At 43.6% G+C, this 26385-nt stretch overlaps 1 protein-coding gene across 1 annotated transcript in view; it reads right to left on the reverse strand.

Annotated features, from left to right (window-relative positions):
• Positions 1-3345: 3345 nt before the first annotated feature.
• Positions 3346-26385, reverse strand: part of LOC121063045 (ceramide transfer protein-like) — a 168768-nt gene continuing 145728 nt past the window's right edge. Inside the window, exons 9-17 of the mRNA XM_040543342.1 lie at positions 24875-24961; positions 23751-23843; positions 23083-23157; positions 14966-15061; positions 13654-13786; positions 13482-13552; positions 10265-10393; positions 5417-5546; positions 3346-3473 (exon numbers count right to left, since the gene is read on the reverse strand). Coding sequence (XP_040399276.1) covers positions 3346-3473; positions 5417-5546; positions 10265-10393; positions 13482-13552; positions 13654-13786; positions 14966-15061; positions 23083-23157; positions 23751-23843; positions 24875-24961 — 942 coding nt within the window. The remainder of the gene's footprint in view (positions 3474-5416; positions 5547-10264; positions 10394-13481; positions 13553-13653; positions 13787-14965; positions 15062-23082; positions 23158-23750; positions 23844-24874; positions 24962-26385) is intronic.

Below are 26385 nucleotides of genomic sequence, written 5' to 3' on the forward strand. Positions count from 1 at the left end.
AGTGGGTTGCACTGATTACTCAGCGGGCTCGAATAGGAAACCCCAGTCGCCCAGGAATCCTGGAAGTGATTATGGACTGGCCAGAAGGCAAGTACTTTGGGATATCATCAGAGGAGGAGGTGGTCCGTGCTGAAGAAGCCCCACTGTACAACAAGCTACCAGAAAATGAGAAGAAATATGCCCTGTTCACTGATGGGTCCTGTCGTATTGTGGGAAAGCATCGGAGATGAAAAGCTGCTGTATGGAGTCCTACACGACGAGTTGCAGAAGCTGCTGAGGGAGAAGGTGAATCGAGTCAGTTTGCAGAAGTGAAAGCCATTCAGCTGGCCTTAGATATTGCTGAACGAGAAAAGTGGCCAGTTCTCTATCTCTATACTGATTCATGGATGGTAGCAAATGCCCTGTGGGGGTGGTTACAGCAATGGAAGCAGAACAACTGGGAGCGCCGGGGCAAACCCATCTGGGCTGCTGCACTGTGGCAAGATATTGCTGCCCGGGTAGAGAACCTGGTTGTAAAGGTACACCATGTAGATGCTCAAGTGCCCAAGAATGTGGCCACTGAAGAACATCAGAACAACCAGCAGGTGGATCAGGCTGCTAAGATTGAAGTGGCTCAGGTGGACCTGGACTGGCAACATAAAGGTGAATTATTTATAGCCCGATGGGCCCATGACACCTCAGGCCATCAAGGCAGAGATGCAACATACAGATGGGCTCGTGATCAAGGGGTGGACCTGACCATGGACACTATAGCACAGGTTATTCATGACTGTGAAACATGTGCTGCAATCAAGCAAGCCAAACGGTCAAAGCCTCTTTGGTATGGAGGACGATGGCTGAAATATAAATATGGAGAGGCCTGGCAGATTGATTACATCACACTCCCCCAAACCCGCAACGGCAAGCGACACTTACTTACAATGGTGGAAGCGACCACCGGATGGCTGGAAACATATCCTGTGCCCCATGCCACCGCCCGGAACACTATCCTGGGCCTTGAAAAGCAAGTCCTATGGCGACATGGCACCCCAGAAAGAATCGAGCCAGACAATGGGACTCATTTCCGAAATAACCTTATAGACACTTGGGCCAAAGAACATGGAGTGGGTGTATCACATCCCCTATCATGTATCAGCATCCAGGAAAGTTGAGCGATACAATGGATTGTTAAAGACTACACTGAAAGCAATGGGTGCTGGGACATTCAAAAACTGGGATACACATTTGGCAAAGGCCACCTGGTTAGTCAATACTAGAGGATCTGCCGACCGAGCTGGACCTACCCAATCAAACCTGTTACGCACTGTAGAAGGGGATAAAGTTCCTGTAGTGCACGTAAGAAACATGCTGGGTAAAACAGTCTGGGCTACTCCTGCCTCAGGAAAAGGCAAACCCATTCGTGGGATTGCTTTTGCTCAGGAACCTGGATGCACTTGGTGGGTAATGCAAAAGAATGGGGAGGTCCGGTGTGTACCTCAGAGGGATTTCATACTGGGTGAGAATAGCCCATGAGTTGAATTGTATTATGTTAATTATTATATAATACTCTATGTCATCCCTACCATGATTGCTATATACCATAGATGAAAATGGTGATTAATTAGAAGGTATTGGAAAGAGTGTAACCTGAGCATGACATAAATGGTATGGAATAAGGGGTGGATATCTGTCCTGGTTTCAGGTAGGACAGAGTTAATTTTCCTCCTAGTAGCTGGAAGGGTGCTATGTTTTGGATTAGGATGAGAAGAGCGCTGATAACATGCTGATGTTTTAATTGTTGCAGAGCAGTGCTTACACCAAGCCAAGGACTTTTCAGCTTCTCGCTCTGTCCTGCCAGCAGGCAGGCTAGGGGTGCAGCAGGAGCTGGGAGGGGACAGACCCAGGACAGCTGACCCAAAGCGGCCAAAGGGGTATTCCATACCATCTGACGTCATGCTAAACAATATATAGGGGAGGCTAGCCAGGGTGGGGGGGCCAGCTGCTCGGGGATAGGCTGGGCATCGGTCAGCGGGTGGTGAGCAATTGCATTGTGCATCACTTGTTTTGTACACATTATTATTAGTAGTACTATTATTATTATTGTTGTTATTATTATTTTCCTGTCTTAATAAACTGTCTTTATCTCAACTCACAGGCTTCACTTTCCCATTTCTCTCCCCCATCCCAGAGAGGGAGGGGGGAGGGTGAGGGAATGGCTGTGTGGTGCTTAGCTGTCGACCGGGTTAAACCACAACAGGTGGGCAGGGACAGGGCTTGCCTACCACCCCGAGCAGGAACCTGCTTCCATTCCCCCCCCTTGGCCTAGGTCCTCTCCTACTGCCTGGAGGGATTAGGGAACTTGTGTCTTCTGTGTAGCAGGAGACACTTGTGCTGTGGCAGGCTCGTGAGTCTGTCTCAGAGTGGGTAGAGTATGCTTCCACCAGTCAATTTCCCTCTCACGATTCCCTTATGCTGCTGAGCGTACTCACCTCCTCCTGAAGCTCCGCCACCTGGCTGAGCAGCCCTTCAACTTGGACACACCTCCCACAGGCATACCCACCGCTGCTGCTGTCGGACACCAACAGAAGACTTGGGCACACGCTGCAGCCCAAGACCTGGATGGCGGTGTGTTTCCCTGAGCCCTCCATCTGAGTAGCCACATCGGTGACTGTGGCTGGAGAGGCCGCAAGAGATGCGGAGGCCATGGTTTTCTGCCTGGTGGATACCATGGCCGGGCTCTTCACGAGCAGGTTACAAGCACCATTGGGAAAGACCACTGCAAAACAGCGGCGAGGAACCCTCCCTGCTCGCCCTGCCTGCGCGAATGCTGCGCAAACTGCCTGCCGCGCAACGCCCTTCTGACGCACCACGCCCTGTTTGTCCGTCCTGCTCGCCCAGGCTTCCTAGGGGCTGCTTTTGAACGTCAGGGAAGGGGGCGCTGCTGGCTCTGCTTACGCGTTGTCAGCCGCTGCCGGGTCCTGGCGGCTCCCTCGGCTGTTTCGAGTGGCCTCGATGCCGAAAAAAAGCCCTGCCCGCCTCGATCCCCCGCTCCACTACAGAATACATCTGCCCCGGAGCCGATCACCTCGGCGAGTGGACACGTAAGTTTGACATACATGTGAAAGTTTGCAAGACGAACTAGTGTAAATCTACAAAAACTAATGCTTGATAAGTTGCACAGCCCTTATTTCACATGCAAACAATACATGAGTTACACGAAAATTTTAAAAAGTATATTGCATACATATATTAAAACTAAGCACTGAATTCATGCTAATCACAATAAGACATTTCTAGATTGCATAGTTTAGCCTTTAAGATTTACAACTGAATCAAGAAAGAAAAATGAGTGTATACCTGCTAATACTAGAATAAAATAGACTTTCCTGCTGTTTTCTCTTGCACATATGATGTAAAACGCTTCAAGAATTTGGGATATTCCCGTTTTGCCACTGCCCGTAACACTGATGCTGGTGCCCATCCTCCTGGATTCACTAGAGGTAGACAGGAAGACAGACACTGAAATACAACAAATCCTCTACAAGCTGGAAAATAAATTATAAGTTTGTATTCCTGCAACTCTGAACAGCAATGAATAATCATCAGCAGAATTCTTTTAGGCCCTTACAGCTTGTATTGTAGCACCTCCTACTCTAAATCCTCAAGTTCAGTCCAGTGCTATGATGCCACTATGTAGAAAACATCAAAAATAAGGTGTTGCAAGTCTTTGGGGAATAGAAAATTATATTCTCTAAGGACTTCCAAGAAACGACAGAAAGAGACTTGAGTTACATCTTTAAAGAGAAGTCTTAACTTTTCAATAACTACTGCATTTGCCTTCAGAGCTGCTACATAGCCAATGTCTTACAAATTATTTTTGAAGTACTTGAAAATATGCTTAAATTCACAGGTCAAGTATTTTGATGAAAAGGCTGCAACTTCCTATATGATTATACTTCAGAAATTGTCAATAAAAAAGTATATCTTTTAAATAAAAAGGGGAAACTTCTGAACAGGAAACAAAGCAGCTTAGCCCAGAGGTTAGCAGCATATACTATTATTTGTACAGGATTTAACATAAATTACAACACTCCTATATGGCAAAGATTTACTCATTTTTCAGTCTTTGGTTCTTCAGCAAGACATGCATTAAGTGGTTAAAAATAATAAGTGGGTGAGCTACCCTTAAAGTGTTTTGTAGCTGCAGGAAATGAGCTAATAGGTATGTGGTTCCAATACTATAATACACTGCTGTGGTGGTTTTACCCATCTGGGCAGCTGAACCCTACCACAACCACTCTCTCACTCCCCTTCCTCAAAGGGAAAGGTGGAGAAAATATGACGAACAGAAAAAAAAAAAAGGGGCTCACAGGTTGAGATAAGGACAGGGAGATCACTCAACAATTATCATCATGGGCAAAACAGGCTCAGCATAGGGAGATTAAAATAATTTATTGTCTATTACTAACAGACTAAAGCAATGAGAAACTAAAAGCAAACTAAAAACACCTTCCCCCCATCCACCCTCTTCTATGTCTTCCCCCCAAACAACGCAGGGGAAAGGGGAATGGGGGCTGCAGTCAGTCCATAATGCTTCATTTCCGCTGCTCCTTCACAGTCACTTCCCCTGCTCCAACGTGGGGTCCCTCCCCCAGGATACAATCCTTCCTGAACTGATCCTACGTGAGCTTCCCACAGGCAGCAACTCTTCAAGAACTGCTCCAACAAGCATTCCCCCACAGGTGGCAGCTCTTGTCAGATCACCTACTCCTGTGTGGGCTCCTCTCCACAGGCTACAGGTCTGTCCCTGAGTCTGCCCCAGCAGGGGTTCTCCACAGGCCGCAGCCTCCTTCAGTGCAGGTCCACCTGCTCCACTGTGGTCTCTTCCACAAGCTGTAGTGTGGAAATCTGCTCCATCGTGGTATACCATGGGCTGCAGGGGGACAGCCTGCTCCACCATGGTCCTCTCCACAGGCTTCAGGGGAACTTCTGCTCCAGCACCTGGAGTACCTCCTCCCCCTCCTTCTTCACTGACCTGTCTGCAGGGCTCTTTCTCACTCCTTGCTCTCCCAGATGCTGTTGCACAGCAGCTTTTTCCCTTTTTTAAATCTGCTCTCACAGAGGTACAAACAACATGGCTTATTGGCTCGGCTCTGGCCAGCGGCAGGTCCCTTTGAAGTCATCTGAAACTGGCCCTTATCTAACATGGGGCAGCTTCTGGACTCTTCTCACAGAGACCATCCCTGCAGCCCCCCCCCCCTTCTACCAAAACCTTGCCACATAAACTCAGTACAACTGCTAAATACTGGGTACAGTAACAATACAGTTTGGCTTTGATAACTTTGCAGTCAATTCCGAGGATTCTATCAGTTAAAGAAACATAAAAAATATGTAGACTAGATTATAAAGCTTCACAATGAAAAAAATGTAGACTTACCATTAGCTACATATGTAATCTTGCACAGGATATTGTCCCTGCTTATTTCCTTGTTCCCCTCTGGTGGGCTTACTAGTGTTTGACAAATCATAGCGATATTTATTTTGGCACGGACACAGCAGTTGTTCAGCTGCCAAAAAAAGGAAAGGTTTGTAAGCCTCAAACTAAGTTTATTTCAGCATACTTGACTGCTAACATTTTAATTTGCTATAAAATCTAAGATACTCCAGAAGCTGTGTTTCAGAGAGTTTGCTTTCTAGCACAATATCGATGTAATGTAAAGCCAAATGAAATGAAAGATAAATGGTGAATAGGGAAAGGGATAAAATGAAATGCCTGAGTCTCAGATTTCTGTTTTCTTAATACATATTAGAAGTGAATTATTTCAAGTACTGTGACAAGAAAGTAAGGAAGCATTTAAAGAATAAAGTATCAGTATTTACAAATATCAGCAACTTTTCCATTATAAGCAGGCAATGGCATGGACAAGCACAGAAAAAAAATCCAAAGAAAACAATCATTGCTACTATCTAACAGAATCAAGGCAGAACTGTGTATGCTGGAAGTTTAACAAATTCCATATCTATAGTTCTATACATGGCACTAAGGGATGTGGTTTAGTGATGGGATTCGGTAGGTCAGGTTGATGGTTAGACTTCATGATCTTGAAGGTCTTTTCCAACATAAATGATTGTCCTGGTTTCGGCTAGGATAGAGTTAATTTTCGTCCTAGTCACTGGTAGGGTGCTGTGTTTGTGATTTAGGATGAGAATAATGTTGATAACACACTGATGTTTTAATTGTTGCAGGGCAGTGCTTACACTAAGCCAAGGACATTTCACCTTCTCGCTCTGTCTTGCCAGCGGGCAGCCTGGGCGTGCAGCAGGAGCTGGGAGGGGACAGAACCAGGACAGCTAACCCAAATGCTGTTTTTGCCATAAAACAAAATAAAGTCAAAGGAACTGAAGAAACCTTGGACCTTGGACCAAATGACCTTGAAGAAACCAGATGAGGTTTAACAAGATCAAGTGTAGAGTCCTGCACCTGGGAAGGAACAACTGCATGTATCAGTACAGGCGGGGGGATGACCTGCTGGAGAGGAGCACTACGGAGAAGGACCTGGGGGTCCTGGTGGATCACAGGTTGACCATGAGCCAGCAGTGTGCCCTGGTGGCCAAGAAGGCCAATGGGATCCTGGCGTGCGTTAAAAGGAGTGTGGCCCGCACGTCAAGGGAGGTGATTCTCCCCCTCTACTCTGCCCTGGTCAGGCCTCACCTGGAGTACTGTGTCCAGTTCTGGGCTCAATGGTACAAAAAAGACAGGGACCTCCTGGAAAGAGTCCAGCAGAGGGCCACAAAGATGATACGGGGCCTGGAGCATCTTCCCTATGAGGAAAGGCTGAGAGACCTGGGTCTGTTCGGCCTGGAGAAAAGAAGACTGAGAGGGGATCTTATTAATGTTTACAAATATCTTAACTGTGGGAGACAGAGGGATTTGGCCAACCTCTTTTCAGTGGTTTGTGGGGACAGGACAAGGGGCAATGGCCAAAAAATGGATCACAGGAAGTTCCGCACCAACATGCGAAAGAACTTCTTCACGGTAAGGGTGACAGAGCACTGGAACAGGCTGCCCAGGAAGGTTGTTGAGACTCCTCTGGAGGTATTCAAGGCCCGTCTGGACGCCTACCTGGGCAACCTGCTCTAGGGAACCTGCTTTGGCAGTGGGGTTGGACCCGATGATCTCCTGAGGTCCCTTCCAACCCCTACAATTCTGTGATTCTGTGATTCTGTGACCTGCACAAGAGATCCATTTTTTAGGAATAAAATAACAAGATGGACGTCACGTCATCAGATCCCAGTGGATGCGATCAACAAAATAACAGCTATGTCTCCACCAACTAGCAAAAAAGAAACACAAACTTTCCTAGGTGTCGTAGGGTTTTGGAGAATGCACGTTCCAAATTACAGTCTGATTGTAAGCCCGCTCTATCAAGGAACCCGTAAGAAGAATGATTTCAAATGGGGCCCCGAGCAACGACAAGCCTTTGAACAAATTAAATGGGAGATAGTTCCTGCTTCAGAAGTGGTCGGTACTGAAGCACAGCTCCTCCTGGCACCCCGACTGCCGGTACTGGGCTGGATGTTCAAAGGAAGGACCCCCTTTACATATCATGTAACTGATGCTACACGGAGTAAGTAAGTTGCACTGATTACTCAGTGGGCTCAGATAGGAAACCCTAGTCGCACAGGAATCCTGGAAGTGGTTGTGGCCTTGACAGACGGCAAATATTTTGGGATATCATTGGAGGAGGAGGTGGCCCATGCTGAAGAAGCCCCACTGTACAACAAGCTACCAGAAAATGAGAAGAAATATGCCCTGTTCACTGATGGGTCCTATCGTATTGTGGGAAAGCATCGGAGATGGAAGGCTGCTGTATGGAGTCCTACATGACAAGTTTCACAAGCTGCTGAAGGAGAAGGTGAATCGAGTCAGTTTGCAGAAGTGAAAGCCATCCAGATTAGGCTTTAGATCAGGCCACCTGGTTAGTCAACACTAGGGGATCTGCCAACCGAGCTGGACCTGCCCAATCAAACCTGTTACATACTGTAGAAGGGGATGAAGTCCCTGTAGTGCTTGTAAAAAACATGCTGAGGAAGACAGTCTGGGCTATTCTTGCCTCAGGCAAATGCAAACCCATTCATGGGATTACTTTTGCTCAAGGACCTTGATGCACTTGGTGAGTAATGCAAAAGAATGTTGAAGTCCAATGTGTACCTCAGGGGGATTTAATACTGGGTGAGAATAGCCCATGAGTTGAATTGTATTACGTTAATTATTATCTAATGCTGTATGTCATCACTACCGTGATTGCTATATGTCAATGTCTTATTAATGGTATCACAGTAACAGCCACACAGATAATGATGAATGAATTTTGATAGAATTGGACGAGCACAGTGGTGTGATGGAACCAGAACGGGCTTCAACGTGTGACAATCCATCACACACCATCTCTTCTGCCCTGAAAGACTGCTGTGACAGATGGCGCCCGAAGTCAGTCATGGACTACACAAACTCAGTGGACATTTTATATACGTGTATGAAAAGTGGTGATTAATTGTAATGTATTGGAAAGGGTGGGACCCGAGCATGACATAAATAGTATGGAATAAGGGGTGGATATTGTCCTAGTTTCAGCTAGGATAGAGTTAATTTTCCTCCTAGGAGCTGGTAGGATGCCTTTTTTTGGATGCTGAGCTGTTAATTCCTCTGCATTGGAGTTAATGAAATGTTTCATGTAGATGCTATGCCAGCTAATTATAGATACAAGCTTACATGCTGTGGCTCATTAGTATCTCAAGGACATTCAACAAGTTAGCTTTTTACCAGTCTTACTATTCACCCTTTGTTATCACTGCCCAAGCATCTGTGTCAATGTCCTGGTTTTGGCTAGGATAGAGTTAATTTTCCTCCTAGTTGCCGGTAGGGTGCTGTGTTTGGGATTTAGGATGAGAATAATGTTGATACCACGCTGATGTTTTAATTGTTGCAGAGCAGTGCTTACACTAAGCCAAGGACTTCTCAGCTTCTCACACTGTCCTGCCAGCGAGCAGGCTGGGCATGCAGCAGGAGCTGGGAGGGGACAGACCCAGGACAGCTGACCCAAACTGGCCAAAGGGGTATTCCATACCATATGATATCATGCTGAACTATTAATATGGGGGGGCTGGCTGGGGTGTGGGGGACCGGCTGCTTGGGGATAGGCTGGACATTGGTCAGCGGGTGGTGAGCAATTGCATTGTGCATCACTTGTTTTGTACACATTATTAGTAGTAGCACTATTATCATTATTATTATTATTATTTTATTTTTGTTTCTGTCCTAATAAACTGTCTTTATCTCAACCCACAAGGTTTCACTTTTTTTCGATTCTCTCCCCCATCGCACTGCGGGGGGGGGAGGGTGAGCAAATGTCTGAGTGGTGCTTTGCTGCCAGCCCTGTTAAACCACAACAGTCAAGGAGATTTATATAAACTGTCAGTCAGATACCAAGTCTGACCCTCAACAAACCATGAATAGCTATGTTTAAACTAGATACCAGTTTTTGCTTGCTGATCTGGTTTCTTCCACATGACCTTAAAAAAGCTATCCTCAAGACAACTAGCTTTCCAAGCTTTGTATTATATATGCGTTTATATGGGCACGCGTCATGCATTCATGCAAATAAAATCTGCAGCTTTGTAATCTTTGCTTAGAAAAAAAAAACCTATACTGGTTATTCCATTTATTGGCTGGCATATTTACTATTATCAGCCAGTTCATTCTTGCTGCATTAAATGATCGTGTAATTTTGCAGGACATGGAGAAGAGGAGAAGAATAGAAGAAGCATACAAAAAAGCTTTGACAGAACTGAGGCTTTCATTTTTTTCCTGATTCTGTCCCCCATCCCAGAGAGGGAGGGGGGAGGGTGAGCAAAAAGCTCTGTGATGCCTAGCTGCCAGCCATGTTAAACCACAACAATGATTTCATGATTCTATTCCCATATCTGGTAATACTGAAGAGTTATTGATTTGATTCAATACGAAATAACCTCAATTCTGTAAAAGGTTTTCACATCTCCAGAAATGTTGCTTTCATTCTTCTGCAACACCTTGGATCTGCCAACTGTTGAGATATGTTGAGAAAGCTTTTGGCTCAAAACACCATCAGGTCACTGTATCACCTGGTTTAAACAAACTGTATTTCTGCATACCCCCACCCCCACATTAATATTGCAAGATTATCACCACATAATATAAAAATGTTATCTTAAACTCAGAACTTGACAGATTAAAAATAACACTTACAGGAGCACTGTCATGTTCCACAGAGAAATTACATACAATCCACGTTTCAGGATCATTTTCACTGAATGCTGTTATCTTTCTGATGGCAGACAAATATAGCACATCCCTTTGAGAAGCTGGCCACACCCTCTGCAGAGAAACACCTGATTATAAGCTTTTCCAATTTTGCAAATTAGGTACTTATTATCCTTAGATAAAGGAAAAAAAAAAAGGGCAAGGCAAACAAGGTCAGACATTATTTAAGTAAAAAAAAAATCATCAAGCTAGTAAATTCATGCAATTTTCAAAACTGAAACAAAGAACACAGCTATTGTACAGACACTTATCAGGTTATATGACTATGTTTCTGTGGTAGTTTTACTCGGGTGGGCAGCCGAGCTCCACCTCAGTCGCTCTCTCACTCCCCCTCAAAGGCAAAGGGGGAGAAAATATGTTAAAAAGGGCTCAAGGGTTGATATAAGGATGGAATTATCATGACAGGCAAAACAGACTCAGAGTAGGGAGATAGTAAGATTTATTGCCTATTACTAATAGGCTAGAGAAGTGAGAAACAAAGGAAAGAAACCAAAAACACCTTCCCCCCATCTACCCTCTTCCACCTCCTCCCCCTGAGCAGCGCAGGGGAACGGGGGTTGCGGTCAGTCTATAGCACTTCATCTCCACCGCTCCTTCTCAGTCACTCTCTTCCCCTGCTCCAACGTGGGTTCCCTCCCACGGGATGCAGTCCTTCCCAAACTGATCCAGTGTGGGCTTCCCACAGGCAGCAGCTCTTCAAGGACTGCTCCAGATATGGGTCTGTACCACGGGGTCCATCCATCAGGAGCAAACTGCTCCAACCTGGGTCCCCCACAGGCAGCAGCTCCTGCCAGGTCACCTGCTCCTGTGTGGGCTCCTCTCCACGGGCTACAGGTCCGGCCTGGAATCTGCTCCAGCGGGGGTCCTCCACAGGCTGCAGCCTCCTTCAGTGCAGGTCCACCTGCTCCACTGTGGTACACCATGGGCTGCAGGGGGACAGCCTGCTTCACCATGGTCCTCACCACAGGCCACAGGGGACTTCTGCTCTGGTGCCTGGAGCACTTCTCCCCCTCCTTCTTCAATGACCTTGGCATCTGCAAGGCTGTTTCTCACTCCTCTCTCTCTCCCAGCTGCTGTTTCCCAGCAGTTTTTTATTTCCCTTTCTTAAATATACTCTCACAGAGGTGCAAAGAACGTTGCTTATTGGCTCGGCTCTGGCCAGCGGCGGGGCCCTTATCTAACATGGGGCAGCTTCTGGATTCTTCTCGCAGAAGCTACCACTATGCCCCCCCCCCCCCCCGCTACCAAAACCTTGCCAAGTAAACCCACTACAGTTTCATTAAAAAAAAAAAAAAAAAGTTTAAGGCCTTTGAAAGGCAGGGAGTCAAGCCACAATGATTTTTTCAGTGGACAAAGAGGTAGTTCCCCTCCTGTTCTCACAACATCAGGTTCACATTTCATTTACTAATTTTAAGCTACAAACTGAACTAGGGGTTAAGTATAAACAGATGCATATACAGTTAGTTGTGTCTCCATAAACATGGAGGGACAGAGAAAAAGAGAAAGAAATATTTATAACAAATATTATTTTGTTTTAAAGCTACTACTTCAGTAAGACAGATATGGTAAACTGATATTATCTAAGAGAAAGTTTCAGAAGCAAAATGTCTGATAAAATAAAATAAGAAACTATGCAGAAGCCATTTTCCTGACAGTCAGGGAAAAAGTCTAGTTTTTACCACAACACTATATAGTTCACACAACTGCCATATTCAAAATCAGTCTCTGTTATGGCTCTTTTAAGGTAACAGCATTACTGGTAAAATTAGAAATATATTTGTTTTAATATTCGAGTATACTAATACTTAGAATCATGCAAAATCAAAGATGAATCTGTACACTTCATTCACAACTTTTATTTTTTGAACCTGTTACATTACAACTGTTGAGTTATAATTCAAATGATCAAAACTACACCAGCACTGGTTAGGGGGAAAAGAACCATAATCAAGTTAGAATCATAGAATATCCCAAGTTGGAAGGGACCCACGAGGATCATCGACTCCAATTCCTGACTCCACACAGTGCAACTTAACAGTTAAACCATGTATCTAAAAGCATTGTCCAAACGCTTCTCAAACACTGACAGGCTTGGGGCCATGACCACTTCCCTGGGAAGCCTGCTTCAGTGCTTGACCACCCTCTCAGCGAAGAACTTTTTCCTAATATCCATTCTGAACTTCCCCTGATGCAGCTTTAAGCCATTCCCTCATGTCCTATCAACCGTCACCAGAGAAGAGATCAGCACTTTCCTCTCTGCTCCCCCTCATGAAGTTGTAGACAGCAATAAGGTCACCCCTCAGTTTCCTCTTTTTTCCCCCAAGCTGAACAAATCAAGTATCCTCAGTCGCTCCTTATACGTCTTGCCCTCTAATACCTTCACCATCTTTGGTGCCTTCCTTTGGACACATTCTAATATTTTTATATCCTCCTTATACTGAGGAGCCCCAAACCACACACAGTACTTGAGGTGAGGCCACACCAATAATGAGTACAGTGGGACAATCACTTCTTTCAGCCAGTTAGCTATACTGTGCTTAATGTGCCCCAGGATACAGTTGGCCCTTTTGGCTGCCAGGGCACACTGTTGACTCATACTGAGCTTACAATCAACCAAAACCTCCAGATCCCTCTCTGCAGGGCTGCTCTCCAGCCACTTGTCCTCCAATCTATATGTACATCTAGGGCTACACCATCCCAGGTGCAGAATCTGGCATTTGTTGTTAAATTTCATATGGTTGGCGATTGTCCAGTGCCCTAACCTATCAAGATCTCTCTGTAGGGCCTTGTAAATTACAAGGACAAATATTGTACCATCAATTATACCACCTCATAATGCAAATATTAACTAATTGTGGTCAACAATAACTTGCTTTATTGCAAAAAAGCATGTGATACAGTGATATGAGTTTCCTGCTTGCAATCGGTATTGATTTATTGCTTCAGTTAGCTTTAGATGACCGTTGCCTTGCTGGCAGTTTGAAAAATTGACAAAGTTGAAGTTTCATAGAGAACTTGTTCTGAACTGTTGTTCTGAGCAGTATTTTAAGTCGTTAAGCCATTAAGATATTTCAGAATAGATTAGAACACATATACCCCAGACTGTCTCAGTAAGGTGTGTATACAGGTGAAATATTATTACCTTATGTGTCTGGTAAATGATGACTGCATTATCGGCTAAGTTTTCCACAACATGGAAGTTTTCAATTGTTGCTAAAAAAGGGAAAAAAATCCATCAGTAAACAAGCACAAATATTAGGTCAATGTTATAAACAATATGCTTGCTGATAAACATGCAAAACTTAAAAACTTACTTTCCCAGTCATTACGAACATCGACATTCCAGAAGTAGTGGCAAACTTCATGTCCTGTTACCCCTTTAACAGCATGTGTTGCCTTCAAAGGATCTAAAACTATTCCATTCTCTTCCACCTCTCTTCTGTATACCTATGGCCAAATACAAAGAAAGAAATTCAGAACAGAAATGGTCAAAACTGTCTATGTTTTAATTGTTTAAAAATTCATCAGCTTAAAAGAAAAACCTAGAAGACTAACACATGAATAATTTGCCACGGCAGTGTTCTCTGGGAACTACCAGTGCAGATGCTCTTACATGGCACTCCGCATCAAAATACTGGTATTTTGAGAATCTCTACTCCAAAAAAAGATTAAGCTACCTTATTTACCACTATGTCTAAGGATCGGCACAAGCACAGTGAAGTAGCTGGCACAGTAACTTGCTACCATAAAACATTTTCATACATTGAATTTACATTCTGATACCAAGCTTTAAGTAGGAGAGAATGAGGAAGGAATCTGCAAAGACAAAGCTATTGCAAGACTTGCATAGTATTTTGTATGAATAAATTTATTAGAAGCTGCAGCTCTGATGGATTCTAGTTCTAACTTAATACTATTCTCAGAGTTTTAATATTCTCAAGTTTTAATAGTATAACTTGCTGAATTACAGTATTCATAGAATAAAAATATCTGTCTTCACAGCATATGATCTTATATCAATGTCCTGGTTTCAGTTAGGACAGAGTTAATTTTCCTCCTAGTTGCTGGTAGGGTGCTATGTTTTGGATTAGAATGAGAAGAGCGCTGATAACATGCTGATGTTTTAATTGTTGTAGAGCAGTGCTTACACCAAGCCAAGGACTTTTCAGCTTCTCGCTCTGTCCTGCTAGCGAGCAGGCTAGGGATGCAGCAGGAGCTGGGAGGGGACAGACCCAGGACAGCTGACCCAAACTGGCCAAAGGGGTATTCCATACCATCTGACGTCATGCTGAACAATATATAGGGGTGGCTAGCCGGGGTGGAGGGGGGGGCCAGCTGCTCGGGGATAGGCTGGGCATCGGTCAACGGGTGGTGAGCAATTGCATTGTGCATCACTTATTTCATACACATTATTACTATTGATACTATTATTATTATTATAATTGTTGTTATTATTTTCCCTGTCTTAATAAACTGTCTTTATCTCAACTCACAGGCTTCACTTTCCCGTTTCTCTCCCCCATCCCGGAGAGGGAGGGGGGAGGGTGAGCGAACGGCTGTGTGGTGTTTGACTGCCAGCCGGGCTAAACCACAACAATCAATTAAGCAAAAAAAGCAAATGTTTACCTTCATTTCTCCTTCTTCTACCACTAGCTGCCAATTGGCATCTCCTCCAACATCTTGTAAGGAATAAGTGATATGGTTTTGTACCATCTCTTCTACCTTGAAAGGAAAAAAAACCACCACATCTTCAAATCATTTCTTACATCTTGGACAGGAGACTACAGCATTGGAAGTCACAAGTTAATACTTCAAATCTGGTGCAAGAGCTGAAGTTTGACAGTAGAGCTCTCTATCAAAGGTTAAGAAAGAGCAGATACTTCTGGCCTTCAGAAACAAAAGCCAAACTCTTGATTCAACTTCTATCTTCAATCTTTGTGAGTAATTTCTATCCTTCCTTTGCACTTCTAAACTGTCAAAACTCACTATTTCTACCTGAAGACTGTTTTATTTCAGTGTGTAGTAAATTACTTCAGGTATCTCTACGCAGAATTATAACACATTGTAAGACTTGAAAGCCAATATCCAATGAAGAGCATTTTAAAAGCTGAACAAAGGGGGGGGGGGGGGGGGGCAGACCAACTCTAAAAAAATGAATGCATATCCAAAGTGTCCTGGTTTCAGGTAGGATAGAGTTAATTTTCCTCCTAGTAGCTGGTAGGGTGCTATGTTTTGGATTAGGATGAGAAGAGCGCTGATAACATGCTGATGTTTTAATTGTTGCAGAGCAGTGCTTACACCAAGCCAAGGACTTTTCAGTTTCTCGCTCTGTCCTGCCAGCGAGCAGGCTAGGGGTGCAGCAGGAGCTGGGAGGGGACAGACCCAGGACAGCTGACCCAAACTGGCCAAAGGGGTATTCCATACCATCTGACGTCATGCTAAACAATATATAGGGGTGGCTAGCCGGGGTGGGGGGGCCGGCTGCTCGGGGATAGGCTGGGCATCGGTCAACGGGTGGTGAGCAACTGCATTGTGCATCACTTGTTTTGCACACATTATTATTAGTAGTACTATTATCATTATTATTATTATTGTTGTTATTATTATTTTCCTGTCTTAATAAACTGTCTCTATCTCAACCCACAGGCTTCATTTTCCTGATTCTTTCCCCCATCCCAGAGAGGGAGGGGGGAGGGTGAGTGAACAGCTGTGTGGTGCTTAGCTTCCAGCTGGGTTAAACCACAACACAAAGTCATATTGGAACAGCAGTGAAGAAAAAAATCATGAGCAAAGCATGCCAATTCTGCTTCACTGGCATCTTTGCAGCTGCCAACTGGAAAAAAAGATGGAAATGCTTACACTCCAAAAAATAAGATGATGCAGAAACTCAACTACTATAAAGTACTCATTAAAATATTACTTAGCTAGACAATTGCATGCTTTTATTAAAGGCCAGATATTTGATACATTTTAATCAAGCTATGTGAATACCTCTTTTTTATTCCATATAATGTGCATGAAAATTGGTAGCAGAACAGGAAATGAATTTTCATTTTAAAGCTATAATATTATTCTATAATGTTTCTTTTGTCATCCCTCCCTCCCCCCTCACCTTTCCAAATCCCAGTACACTCCCACACAAATAAAAACAGAGGTATAAATAAGGTATCCACTGCTCTGTAATGCCTACAAATACTGGAAACTAACAACTTTTCACCTAAAAGGTAGGTGACTACTAAAACTTGTTGCAGCAAATAAATCCACATGATTAGCACTTCCTGAATTATTAGATTTATTTTTTTTGAAAGGAAAAGCACTGCATGCAAAGATTAGACTACTCCTTGTATTGGACAATTGACTAAGTGTAAAATAAAAAGATTAATAGCCTGAACCTATGTCCTGGTTTCAGCTAGGATAGAGTTAATTAACCTATAAGTGTTTTTGCACAATTGATAAAAATATTTTATATGCACACTAGGCTTCATAACATATAAAACACAATTGAGCAAGTAGTACAACAAGTAGAAAGCAAAATTAAAGAATACTTAATGATCTTTTTCTTATGCAATATAGAATTGGAAGACATCCTCTTCAATATTTTTTAAATGATTTGGATGTAGGACTAGAAGGTGTTTTGAGCAAATTTGCTAATGACACTAAACTTGGAGGAATTGTTGACTCTGTTGAGGGCGGAAAGACCTTGCAGAGAGATCTGGACAGATTGGAGAGCTGGGCGATCACCAACTGCATGAAATTTAACAGGTGCAAGTGCCAGGTCCTGCACCTGGGATGGGGCAACCCTGGCTGTATGTACAGACTGGGCTACGAGACGCTGGAGAGCAGCCCCGCAGAGAGGGATCTGGGGGTTCTGGTTAATGGCAAGTTGAGTATGAGTCACTGGTGTACCCTGGTAGCCAAAAGGGCCAACCATATCCTGGGGTGCATCCAGTACGACATTGCTAGCCAGCTGAGGGAAGTGATTGTCCCGCTCTACTCTGTGCTGGTGCAGCTTCACCTTGAGTACTGTGTGCAGTTCTGGGCACCCCAGTACAAAAAGGATGTGAAACTATTGGAGAGTGTCCAGAGGAGGGCTACGAAGATGGAGAAGGGCCTAGGGGGGAAGACGTATGAGGAGCGACTGAGGTCACTTGTCCTGTTCAGCCTGGAAAAGAGGAGGCTGAGGGGAGACCTCATCGCAGTCTACAGCTTCCTCACGATGGGGAGAGGAGGGGCAGGCTCCAATCTATTCTCTTTAGTGACCAGTGATAGGAGCCGTGGGAATGGTGTCAAGCTGTGACAGGGGAGGTTCTTCCTGATGTCCAGCCTGAAGAGGGTTGTCACGTACTGGAACAGGCTCCCCAGGTATGTAGTCACGGCACCAAGCCTGTCGGAGTTTAAGAAGCGTTTGGATTGTGCACTTCGTCATATGGTCTGAATATTTGGGTAGACCTGTGTGGAGCCGGGAGTTGGACTCAATGATCGTTTTGGGCCCCTTCCAACTCCGGATATTCTATGATTCTATGTTATTTACTTTAAATTAAAAGTAGTAATTTTGTTTGTACTATGTACTTCTTGGGCAATGCACTTAAAACCACTTTTTTTTTTTTTAAGCTATTATGAACTAAAAGAAACCAGAAAGATCTGTTTGTTTTTATACAGGTCATCTTTTCCTACCAGTTACTAACAAGTTTCCTACAAAAGAATCTTATTTTTTTCCAGTGACACAATGGCAATACAATCCAAGCCAAGTAAGTATATGTACTATTTAGATAATCGATTTACTAGCTCTAGGTCACACTTCTTTCAGAAAGGAATCTTCATCATGCTCCCAACCTTTACCTGCAATTACCTTCACATCCCTATTTCTCTTATTCCCTAGGGCCTGATCTATTAAGGACTAAACTGACTTTTACATATTTGCTTTTGTATTTTGCTGCTTTTTGCTTTATGCTAGATCCAGAGGGAAGAGGGGAAACAGCAAGGAAAGAAAAGAAGGAGGCATCCACAGGAACTCAATTCAAAGAGTTTAAGGCCTTTGGAATTGCTCATTGAGCCCCCTGACTTCCTCTGAAAATTTGAAAGGCATTTTTAGTACTTTTTTTTTCCCTCATGCTCTTACTTTAAGTAAGGTTTTATTTCTGCTAATACAACATTCAACATCTTTCAGACAGCTTCCCCTTAAGTTAGGGGAAGCAGAGGTATCACCATTGCAACTTGCAAAGCAGAGCTGTTTTTCACTAACAAGCAATTACTTCTACTTGACCAAGAAATCACAGTGCCTACAACTGGCTTATACATACTGCCTGTCCAAACTGGATGCAATTACCCACAGGTAATGCAGCCTTGACCTGAACATAAAATGGGCAGTTCTTCACCTAAAATACCCTCAACAGCTTTTTTTTTTTTTTTTTTTTTTAATGACGGTCCTTTAAAAGAGGATAACATGATCTGCAATACACCTGAGGAGTTTTAAGCTCACAGTCTCAGAGAGAGCTTCCATCAGAATACACGCTTATACTTCTCAATTTTAAAAACAAAGCTGCATATTTTTACTTGACATTTCATTGATAACAATATTCCCTTGTCTAGGAACAAGTCACGTTTATTCAGAATCAAGATATTATGTAAGATAATATCTAAGATATATTGTATATCTAATAATATCTAATATCTAAGATATGAAGTTTAACAAGAGCAAGTGCTGGGATCTGCACCTGGGATGGAGCAATCCTGTATATATGTATAGACTGCGGGATGAGAGGCTGGAGAGCAGCTCTGCAGAAATGGATCTGGGGGTTCTGGTTAATGGCAAGTTGAGTATGAGTCACTGGTGTACCCTGGTAGCCAAAAGGGCCAACCATATCCTGGGGTGCATCCAGTATGACATTGCTAGCCAGTTGAGGGAAGTGACTGTCCCACTCTGCTCTGTGCTGGCTTCACCGCAAGTACTGTGTGCAGTTCTGGGCACCACAGTATAAGAAAGACATGAAACTATTAGAGAGTGTACAAAGGAGGGCTACAAAGATGGAGAAGGGCCTAGAGGGGAAGACATATGAGGAGCGGTTGAAGTCACATGTTTTGTTCAGCCTGGAGAAGAGGAGACTGAGGGGAGACCTCATCATGGTCTACAGCTTCCTCACAAGGGGGAGCAGAGGCACTGTTCTCTTCTCTCTGATGACCAGCGATAGGACCGAAAAGAACGGCATGAAGCTGTGACAGGAGGTTCAGGCTGGATATCAGGAAAAGATTCTTCACTGAGAGGGTGATTGGGCACTGGAACAGGCTCCCCAGGGAATTGGTCATGGCAGTAAGCCTGCTGGAGTTCAAGAAGCGTTTGGAGAATGCTTTCAGACATATGGTCCAAATTTTTGGGTAGACCTGTGTGGATCCGGGAGTTGGACTCTATGTTCCTTATCGGTCACTTCCAACTTGGGATATTCTATGATTCTAATATACCTAGCAGAATTCCCCAGTTACAGCTACACCTCGTGTGAAGAATTATCTCCTTTTTGTTGTTGATTTCATTTGATGATGGCCTAGTTTTTTTACTGTAAGAAGCACCTCACAAACATTAATCTTATCTATACCACTCAGGATTTTATAGCTATAACAGAGGCCTTCTGCCTCACTAGTTATTCTCATTTTCAGACTGAAAAGTACTAGTTTCTGTTAGGAATGAGTAAGCAGACTATCCTAGCATATCTTTGAACATCCTTATCACTGGCTCTTTTTCAGATCTGAAATTCTGGGGACAAAGGTGGACTCATTATTTCCTTTTTTTTTTTTCATTTGTACTGCTGATTCAGTGGCAATGTCAGAGCAATATCTATTATAACCTCAAGATTAATTCCAGAGTAATAATGGGGAGCCCATCCTTTGGTAATTGGTACTGATAGTTTTTTGGTAAATAGGTAAATCTGGGGATGTCCTTATCCTGTCCCATGTCTGGGGATGTTGTGGGAAAGGAATTTGCAGGTGGCTTTGCGCTGTTTCACATGTCCCTGAATTAGAGATAATGAGGAAATAAGCGGTAGAAACAAAAACTTGAGCAAGGTCGAGATAAATTAACTTGGCTACAGTGTTAAAGATGAGCTTTGGGCAGTGGCCAATTGCTGGCTGGCTTGAGGCGCATGTCTGAGGGTCTCTAACCAATTGTATGACAGATTCGGGCGCGTGGACAGCGCATGGGGCTACGGGGAAGGTATATGTAGTGGTGAAAAAGGGCAATAAAGGTCTCCTGTTCAAGAGCCATCAGGAGTCCGTGTCTTTCATCCCTTCAAATGGTGACCCCAACATGATTCGCGGAGGAACAGCGCTGCAAGGAGCGTCCGAAGGGAACCCAGCCGAACGAGTCAAGCTCGCAGCCAGACTGCAGCTTCAACCCCGGGACATCACCTGGAAGGCAGGTGAGTGGCTGGGCATTAATCATGGGAGCTAACCTCTCTGCAGAAGAAGAGGCCATAGTAAAACTATTAATGCAACTGCTAATAAAAAGGGGAGTAAAATATGATCCGTATAAGATAAAACTATTGTTGAAATTTTTGCAAAAGAATGAGGCCCCGTCGAAGGTTTCGGTGGTGTTTGATTTAAAAACTTGGGAAAATGCTGGGACAACTATATGGGACGCTGCCTCGCGGGGAGATGCAACAGCTGCTGAGGTGATGACGACCTGGCGCTTAGCAACTGAGACACTGAGATCATGGCAAGCGGAAAAAAGGGTACAGACAGCAGCCGCACAGGCTACGCAGGCGGGTGAAATAAAAAGCGGTGACTGCGTACCGCCAGAGAAAGCAAACCTGATAGACTTGGGAATAGAGGCAGAGACAATATCCCAACCCATGGCGGCCACTCTGCGCTCGATGCCATTGCGGCCATCAGCGCCGCCAGCGCCGCCGCCCGCCCCGCTGTCAGCTCCGGGCACCCGCCCGCCCGCCCCGCCGCCGGCTGCTGCGTTTCTCAGGTTTGAGCGCCCGCCCGCACGCATCGGGCGCTGCCATGTTCCGCCTGCTGCTGCGCCCGGGCACGCCGCTCCGCAGGTCCCCGCTCGCCGCCGCCCGCCGCCTCCGCTGCTGCCCCCCCGCCATCCCCCCCACCCTGATCCCATATTCCATTCCTTTTGACACTGATCTTTAACCTCAGTTTGCCTTAATGTGATAAGGAGCTTGCCAAGGGAAGTTGTGGATGCTCTGTCCCTGGAGGTGTTCAAGACCAGGTTGGATTAGGCCCCGGGCAACATGCTTTAGTAGCTGGCACCCCCACCCAAGGCAGGAGAGTTGGAACTAGATGATCTTTGAGGTTCCTTCTAACCCAAGCCATTCTATAATCCTCCCATTTTGAAAAGGGTAGAAAGGAGGACCTGGGAAACTACAGACTGATGAGCTTCACCTCTATGCCTGACAAGATCATGGAACAGATCCTCCTGGAAGCAATGTCAAGGCACATGCAAGACAAGGAGGTGATCAGAGACAGCTAGCATGGCTTCACCAAGGGTAAATCGTGCCTGACCAATCTGGTGGCTTTCTACAATGGAGCGACTGCATCAGTTGACAAGGGAAGACCGACCAATGTCATCTACTAGGACTTCTGTAAGGCCTTTGACATGGTCCCTTATGACATCCTGATCTCTAAATTGGAGAGAAATGCATTTGATGGATGGTCCATCCAGTGGATAAAGAATTGGCTTGAAGGCTGCACCCAGAGAGTGGTGGTCAATGGCTCTATGTCCAGGTGGAGGCCGGTGATGAGTGTTGTCCCTCAGGGGTCTGTCCTGGGACCGGTACTGTTTAATACCTTCATCAGTGACATAGACGGTGGGATCGAGTGCACCCTCAGCAAGTTTGCAGATGACCCCAAGCTGAGTGGTGTGGTTGATACAACAGAAGGAAGGGCTGCCATCCAAAGGGACCTGGACAAGCTTGAGAAGTGGGCCCACGTGAACCTAATGAGGTTCAACACATCCAAGTGCAAGGTGTTGCACCTGGGTTGGAGCAATCCCAGGCACGAGTACAGACTGGGAGAAGAACTCATTGAGACCAGCCCTGCAGAGAAGAACTTGGGGGTTCTGGTGGACGAAAAGCTTGACACGAGCCAGCAGTGCGTGCTTGCAGCCCAGAAGGCGAACTGCATCCTGGGCTGCATCAACAGAGGCATAGCCAGAAGGTCAAGGGAGGTGATTGTCCCCCTCTACTCTGCCCTTGTAAGGCCCCACTTGGAGTACTGCATTGAGGTCTGGGGCCCACAGCACAAGAAGGATGTGGACCTGTTAGAACGGGTCCAAAGGAGGGCCACAAAGTTGATCAGAGGGCTGGAGCACCTCTCCTATGAAGAAAGGCTGAGAGAGCTGGAGCTCTTCAGCCTACAGGATTGAAGGCTCTGGGGTGATCTCATTGTGGCTTTTCAGTACTTACAGGGGACTTATAAAAAAGATGGAGAGCAACTCTTTGGTCAGTCAGATAATGACAGGACGAGGGGGAATGGTTTTAAACTAAAAGAGGGGAGATTTCGATTAGATGTTAAAAGGAAATTCTTCACTCAGAGGGTGGTGAAGGAGGCACTGGAACAGGTTGCCCAGAGAGGTTGTGGATGCCCCATCCCTGGAGGTGCTCAAGACCAGGTTAGATGAGGCCCTGAGCAACCTGATCTAGTGGGTGGCGTCCCTGCCTATTGCAGGGAGGTTGGAAAAAGATGATCTTTGAGGTCCCTTCCAACCTGTGCCATTCTATGATTCTATGTTAATACAGTACCTGGGTGCTGAATCTGTGAACATCAGAGGCACTGACTAGATCAATGGAAGACATGGAAGAAGAGCGACTGAAGTGCTACCAAAGACAAAAAAAAACAAAACAAAACAAAACAAAAAACTACAACAGGTAATCTAAACAAAGATGCAATAGATCATTCAAGACCAACTTGCAAGTACGAGATACTGAAGAAAATGAAAACAAAAGCACCATAAGCAGCAAGGTCAGCAGTGAATACTGATTTCACGCAACTATTATGTATTATAGTCCCAGCATAGCCCTCTGAGGAGCATAGTGTTTCCAGTAACAGTAAAAAAAGTCAACTGATCATGATGCAAGAGACTGGATTTTATTGCATTTTATTCAAGTCAATGAATTTTGGTGAAGGAATCTTAAAAACCACTGAGAGGTTAGCAAGCTGTTTTTTTTTCGCTTTAATATCTCTGACAATCTTGATACAAGTCGAGAGTATTGTAAATAGGTGCTCAGATAAGTATTTTTTGAGCCAAGACAGAAGAGTCCTTCTCCAATTCTAGCTACTTCAATCGAAAATGAGTAAACCATTAAAAGTTACTAGAAACACCTACAGAAAATCAGTCTCAGCTACCCATACAAATTATATAGAAATATGTCATCCCATCAGTCTGAGGTGACCATGGGAAATATGTTACCTTTTGAACAAATCGATGAGCCTCCACAGCAGAATATGCATATCCAGAAGGTAAGGATATTGGCCAGTGTAATCTGACCTTTTCACTTTGAGACTGCAACAAAATAGGTTTAATTATTGGTAGTCAGATATTACTGGGTAGACTATTAAGCAGTGAGTCATCCTCAATCTATATAGTGGCTACCACATTAAAACAAGAACTAACGCTGTCCCTGACAGGCATTAAGTTGGCATCCTGCTGGACTTCTCAGTTAAGTGAATGGGCCTGGAGACTGAATTACCCATTCATCTATACTTCAAGGTATGTTTCTGGGTTAAGGAAAATTGATCAACAGCATTAAGGATGTTGCATCAATGTAGTAGTAACAATCACTCAAAACTTTTACTCCCCATTAAGAGACCCCACCATAGGTAAATTCTGTTGCATACTGTAGGTCTACTAGTAAGTCTTATAATTCTTAACCAAGTCACTGTATTCACAAGCCTAAATGCTTAAGACAAAGGATGTACCACTTTGTTATTCCCTCTCATTTTATACACTACTCTATGTTCTCATATACTATATATTTCATCCCATGCATCTTATCTCTTTTTGATCCTTGCCACAGAAGTGTATTCAAGAAATGAGTTAGAGAAGTAGCTAGAGCCTACACAATATTTTTAAATAAAAAAGAAACATCAGTAGAACTATATCTTTCCTATTTCACATACTGCTATCACCAAAAGAAACTTCAGGGCAGTAATTAGCATTTGAAAAATAGCTTCAGTGTTTGATATTCTTATTTGCACGGGGCATTAGTTACTTACGTGATAATTAAATTTTCTCACAAATACAAAGATAAGTTTTATACAGGACTCTAATATACTTATTTAAGAATTAGAAACCAGAGATATTCCATTAGGTTAACACTTATACTGCCCTTTTCTATGTAAACTGTGAAGTCACATTCTCAAAATTAGTGTTAAGCAACAGTATTCAACCGTACAAAAATTAAGAACTAAATTCCATTTATAAGTGTCAGTATAAAATATCTAGAGTTTCAGGAGATGCACCCCAGGATTGAGTTTAAGTCACAAAAGTCTTCTATGAAGTGCCCATCATTAACATTTTTCAAGCATCGATACCCGTTCTTCCATTTTATCCTGTCTATCGAGAGCAGCTTCAACAGCATCAAAGAATTCTTCTTCATTAATCAGACTATTAGGACCCTCCTAGAGCATAAGAAACAAAACTAGTTTAAATTTTTGGAGACAAGAGCTCCAGTTAAGTTTAATATTGGAAATATATATGTATATATTATGCATATAACTGATCGAAGGAAATTCCTCCACAGACCTCAAATATTTTCACCAATATTCTTAGATTACAATTCAACTGAAAACCCTACTTGTTAAAGGAAGTTATTCCCTCTAACTACAATTTAGTGGTAGTTATATAAACAAGTAAAAACAAACAGGAAACTGAGGACTGAGGAAGTGGCAATACACTTTGACATCAGATTTAAGCTTTTATTAACATCTCCTCTTAAAAGTGTTTACAGTGTGTCAGAAAAGTAAGCATATTATCATAATTGTGCAGTTAGACTTCTTCTGAGTAGTCATTCCAGTGTCTTAGTGTAAATTTCAGTTATGTACTCAAAACATAACAATACAAGATAAAATCCTGGGGATCTCTTGAGAATTCTAGGAAAGAACAGTTTAGCACTAAACGGCAGGTAGAGTTGAGTCAACTATTAAAAACTTAAGTCTAAATACACAAAACGGTAATTTAAGAAGACTAGGTTTGCTGCTTTTATTGTATTGTAAAACAAACCAGTCTAGCAAATTTCATAAAACTACAACAGAGATATCTGGGAGAAGCAGCTGGGTTCATAATCAGGTAGACAAAGTCCAACTTCCTATCCATCTTCTTTTACATTGCATGCCTATGTCATAGCAGAGAACCTAAGCACAACTATCTTTTAAATATCTCAACGCATTACTACTATTTCTCAGGCTATGATTTGAAAACAGAAACAAGTGCTTGATTAACCTACATGAGAGGGTCAAGTTCTTGCAAATTACAGAAACTGCAGTATAGATGCATTAGCTTAAACTACCTTCTGAAGAAGAATATATCTTAGAATTTTACTAAATACCTGAGGAGGAAGCTGCTGAAATATGCAATTTGACAGCTGAAGCAGGACTTAAAATGACTGAATTTATGAACACATTTAAAGTGGCAGTGACAAGTTAAAAATCAATATAAGTTAAACTTCAGATTCTAGGACTACCTCTGTAGTCAGGGTTTTCATATTTGCATTACATACTATACAGCTAACCCATTAAAAAGCAAACATACAAAACTATTGCATATGGGTAGAGCAACTGTACAAACAAAAAAAATCACAAATAATCAGAAATATCTGTAAGAAAAATGCTCTAGACAAAAGCAGAACAAGAAAATCTGGGGTAAAGACAGACTTCTATTCTCAAGAAGTTAAGGACTGAGATTCTTCATCCAGTTTCCGTTTCCAAGGTAGAAAAATAAAACTGGTATGAACACCTAACACCTTGATTTACAAACACACACACAAAAACACACACACACCCACTTTTGAGAAAAAAAACAATCTTTAAACGCCTTAGCATTTTTT

This window comes from Cygnus olor, assembly GCF_009769625.2.
Source record: "Cygnus olor isolate bCygOlo1 chromosome W unlocalized genomic scaffold, bCygOlo1.pri.v2 SUPER_W8, whole genome shotgun sequence".
In the NCBI taxonomy this organism is placed as follows: Eukaryota; Metazoa; Chordata; class Aves; order Anseriformes; family Anatidae; genus Cygnus; species Cygnus olor.